A 4381-nucleotide genomic window follows, 5' to 3' on the forward strand; every position below is an offset into this window, starting at 1 on the left:
ATGAGCGCGGCTTTCCAGCCCTCGCTGATGATGATGCAGCGCCCGCTGGGAAGCAGCACGGCCTTCAGCATCGACTCGCTCATCGGCAGCCCCCCGCCGCCCGCCCCCGGCCACTTCGTCTACACCGGCTACCCCATGTTCATGCCCTACCGACCCGTGGTGCTGCCGCCGCCCCCCCCGCCGCCCCCGGCGCTGCCGCAGGGCGCCCTGCAGCCGGCGCTGCCCCCCCGCGCATCCCCACCACCACCAGCTCCCCAGCCTGCCCACGGGTTTCTGCTCCAGCCTGGCTCAGGGCATGGCCCTCACCTCCACCCTCATGGCCACGCTGCCCGGCACCTTCCCCGCCTCTCCCCAGCACCAGGAGGCCGCCAGGAAGTTCGCACCCCCGGGGAACTTCGATAAAGCCGAGGGGATGCCCCCGGACGGCGGCGGCGACGACGGCAAAGCCTTCCTGGGGAAGGACGGAGCCCTCCTGCCCTTCCCCGCCGCCGACGCCGTCCAGGCCTCCCTCGGTGAGTGAGCGCCGGAGCCGGCGCGGGGGAGCGGGGTCCCGCTGCGCGCGTCACCCCGCGGCGGGGCGGGATGGGAGGGGGTCGGGGGAAGGGGCGGCCCCGGCGGCGGGGGACCCGCGGGAGGAGGCAGGGCTGTCCCTCGGGAGCCGGTGGCCGCAACGCCGAGGAGAAGGGAGGTTTCCAACCCCTGTCGCTTAAAAAAAAAAAAAAACAACAAAATTTTTAAAAAATTAATAAAATCAATCCAACTGAAAAACACGCGGAAAAAACCCCAAACTCAACAATTTTCGGGTGATGGACCTGTGGGCCGGGGGGGGCGCGGTGGCCGGGGGACGGAGGCTACCAAATGCTAACGAAAGGCCTCTGCTTCGCTTCCAGCCGGGGCTCTCCGGGGCCAGGGGAAGGAGGATACCAAAGCAGAAGAGGATGCGAAAGGCAAAGAGGAAAGTTTCTCCATGGACAGCGATCTAGACTATAGCTCGGACGACAACATCCCCGGCCAGGCGGCTCACAAGGAAGAGGACTCTGGCAACGCGCTGGAGGAAAACCCCCAAAACCCCCCCAATTCCACCAACACCACGTCCACGGGCAAAAACCGGCGGAGGCGAACAGCCTTTACCAGCGAGCAGCTGCTGGAGCTGGAAAAGGAATTTCACTGCAAAAAGTACCTGTCTCTGACGGAGAGGTCCCAGATCGCTCACGCCCTCAAACTCAGCGAGGTGCAGGTGAAAATCTGGTTCCAGAACAGACGAGCTAAATGGAAACGGGTCAAGGCGGGCAACGCCAACTCCAAGACAGGGGAGCCCTCCCGAAACCCTAAGATCGTGGTACCCATCCCGGTGCACGTCAGCAGGTTTGCGATCAGGAGTCAGCATCAGCAGCTGGAGCAAGCCCGACCCTGATCTCTCCCTACGCTCAGAACCACAAGTTTTTGTGGGAAAAGTTTCCGAAACGGGGTTTAAAAGCAACGCACCAGAAAAAAAAAATGAAGCAAAAAAAAAAAAAAAAAAAAACCCAAAACCACCAGAACCCAAACAAACCTAAAGCAACTAAAGCAAACAATCTCCAACAAGAAAAGGAAATCCCACCTGAGCACACGGCAAATCCCCACCACGAGTGAACTTTCAAGTGAAACTTTCCACTTAACCGAGTCAAGCGAGAGTCTGCGAAGGAAAGAGGCTTGGAAACTGTTTTGGTTCGGAGCAGGAATATCAAACCCTGGAAGAGACACACAGATATTTATTATTACGCTGCCCTCACTTTGTACATACCCGTGCTGTCTTGGCTGCGATGGGGACCACAGATGCGGTACAGTGTCGGCGTCGGATCCAGCAGCGATTTACCCGTGTGCCCCCCCCACCCCCGCAACCGGCAGAGACATCCCCAGCGAAACCCGCAGCGCGCCTTTAGCCATCTTTTGGGTTTTGTTTCTTAACGGGGGCGACAGGTAAAAAAAAAAAAAAAAAAAAAGACGAGAGAACAAAAACGAAAGAAAACTAAGAGTTTCATTTCATGCCTTTTTTATTGTTTGATTTTATTTCCGATGGCTGAGTGGCAAGCACTGGGGGACGATTTTTTAAATATATTTTTTGCCTGGCTTTCTGTCGATTTGGTTTGCCTATTCTACCAAGCCATGTTTAAAAGAGAGAGGGGGGGGGAAAAATAAGCACGATCTTCTCTATTGTGTTTAATTTATTTCAATGTAGCTTATTTCCTTATAAGTTATGAAATTTAAAAGCAAACTAAGTCTTGTGAATAAAAACCGACAAAGAAACAAAAAAGACAAAAAAAAAAAAAAAAAAGCCCTCCAGCCCCCGGCTGTTCTGTCCAGAATTTGGCGTGGAGCTGATTTTTCCTTTCCCCTCCTGCGCTGCCGGAGCGGAGCGATGCTGCTCTCGCCTTTTTGCGAAGCCACATTTATTGTCGGGGAGTGGGGAGGGGGGAGAAGGGCAAAAAGTTTCCTTTCTTTTTTTTATTTTTTTCTTTTTTTTTTTTTTTTTTTTTTTTTTTTTTGGCGGGGTGGGACGGCTGGAAAAAGGGGCTTTTTGGGTGAATAAAGATGGATAGCCTCGAAAGAGAGGGGGGTGAAACAGCCCTACATCCCCCCCCGCTTCCCCCGGGCAGCCGGCTGGCTCCCCGCGCCGTGCTTTGGGGGGTACAACCGCTCTCCCCCCAGGCCGGCGGCCAGCCCCCGCCCCCAGCGCAGCCGGGGTAGGGGCGCTTCGGCGGGGCGGGGGGCCGGAGCCGGAGGGTCCCGTGTTGCCCCCCCTCGCATCCTTTTAATCCCGTTTTGGTTGTTTTTGTTTTTTTTTTTTCCCATTTTACGCATCCCGGTTGCATTCGTGCCGGTGAAACCGTATCATCGGCGGCGGCGGCTATTTGGAATTAAAAAGCTTTAATTTCTCGAGGAAAACGAGGTACTGGGGGGGTGCGTCTGTTAAAATTAAATGGGGGGGGGGGCATTCAAGGGAGCGATTCTCTCCCGAGGTAACGGCGGGGCTCCCGGGGCAGGCTCCGGCGAGTAGATCAAGGCTTGGCGGTAGTCACATCATTTATAGCCCAATTAATAATTTATTTATTATTAGTATTATTATTTTGTAACGCCGGGTTGGGAGGGGGTGCTGGCGGCGGCTCCGGGGGATATCCCTGCTCCCGTCTCCCCCCAGCGGCTCCCCCCAAACGACCTGGCCCCGGGGTCGCTGCCGGCCCCACGGGCAGCCACGGACTTGGGGCGGGGGGGGAACCCACGGGTAATTCCAGGCTTTTCGGCAGCCGCCGCCACCGCCCGCTCCTTTGCCTCGTTAAAAAAAATATTTATTATTATTGTTAATAAAAATTTTTGGTTTCGTTTCCGCGCGGGAGGGAGCGGGGAGCCGGGACACGCGTGGGGCAGCCCCGCCCGGGCCGTGTCCCCCTCCCCACCGCCTCGGGTGTCCCAGCGCTGCTCCTCTTCGGAGCAGTTTCCTTTTTTTTTTTTTTTTTTTAAAAATAATAATTTATTTTGGTTTGGTTTTGGTGCAAAAGGGATGCTGCTTGGAAAGCACGGCAACCCACAGCCGGCTCGGGCGAGCGGCAGCCCGGCTGTACCCCCACCCTCCCAACCCCGACGCGGGGGGGTGTCGGTCTGTGTGTGTTGTATTTTAGGGAGGAGCAGCTGCTCCTCACCCCTGTGTCGCCCCCCCCCACCTCAGGGCACCCCTCCCTCTACAAGCCAGCATCTGCCCCAGGCGCAGGAAAGTTATTTGCTCGGCGGGTTGGGGTCCCCCATCGCTCCCCCCCAACCAGGAGCGGGGCTTTGGGGCTGGAGGGGGGGAGCCCCGGGCCGGGGACCGGCGGAGAAGGAGATAAACAAGCGAGGGGGTTGATAGCTGTCATCATCACCATCATCATGGCTTTCATTTGGCTGCCTAATGAGTCAGATCACAGGCAGAGAGAAAAATTGTCAATCGCCCAGGCTCTAATGAATTTTTTTGCAAATTGTAATCAAGCCAGGCCGTCTCAGCTCGCTGATTAATGAGACCCAGGAGGCCCGGCCAGCACCTCAGCTTTTTATTCCATCCCGTCCTCCCTGCACTAAATTAACAGCAACTTGTCTGAGCTTCAAATTAACTCCCAATGATTAATTCTGATGGGGGGGTCTGAAGAATAGCTCGTCCTAATAGGCACTGGCCTCTGATGCTGTTTGAAATTAATACACTTCCCCTTTGGCTGCCGGCTTTAATCCAAGGTTGGGTTTTGACATCACTATATTTGTTGTTACAATAAATTCCTCTTACATCTGCAGATCAAATAATTGCACTGCTCGGGGAGCGCAGCGGGAATGCCGGCCCGCTTTGCAGCAGCCCGAAGTCGGAGGGGAAGGAAAGCTG

General features: G+C 55.8%; 1 protein-coding gene across 1 annotated transcript; it reads left to right on the top strand.

The window, feature by feature from the left end:
- GBX2 (gastrulation brain homeobox 2) lies at nt 1–1414 on the top strand. Its single transcript, XM_054209501.1, is given in 3 exon segments — nt 1–222; nt 224–512; nt 891–1414. Coding segments are annotated over 3 exon segments (1035 nt in total).
- Nucleotides 1415–4381: the final 2967 nt, after the last annotated feature.

Source organism: Rissa tridactyla, chromosome 7, assembly GCF_028500815.1.
Source record: "Rissa tridactyla isolate bRisTri1 chromosome 7, bRisTri1.patW.cur.20221130, whole genome shotgun sequence".
Lineage (NCBI taxonomy): Eukaryota > Metazoa > Chordata > Aves > Charadriiformes > Laridae > Rissa > Rissa tridactyla.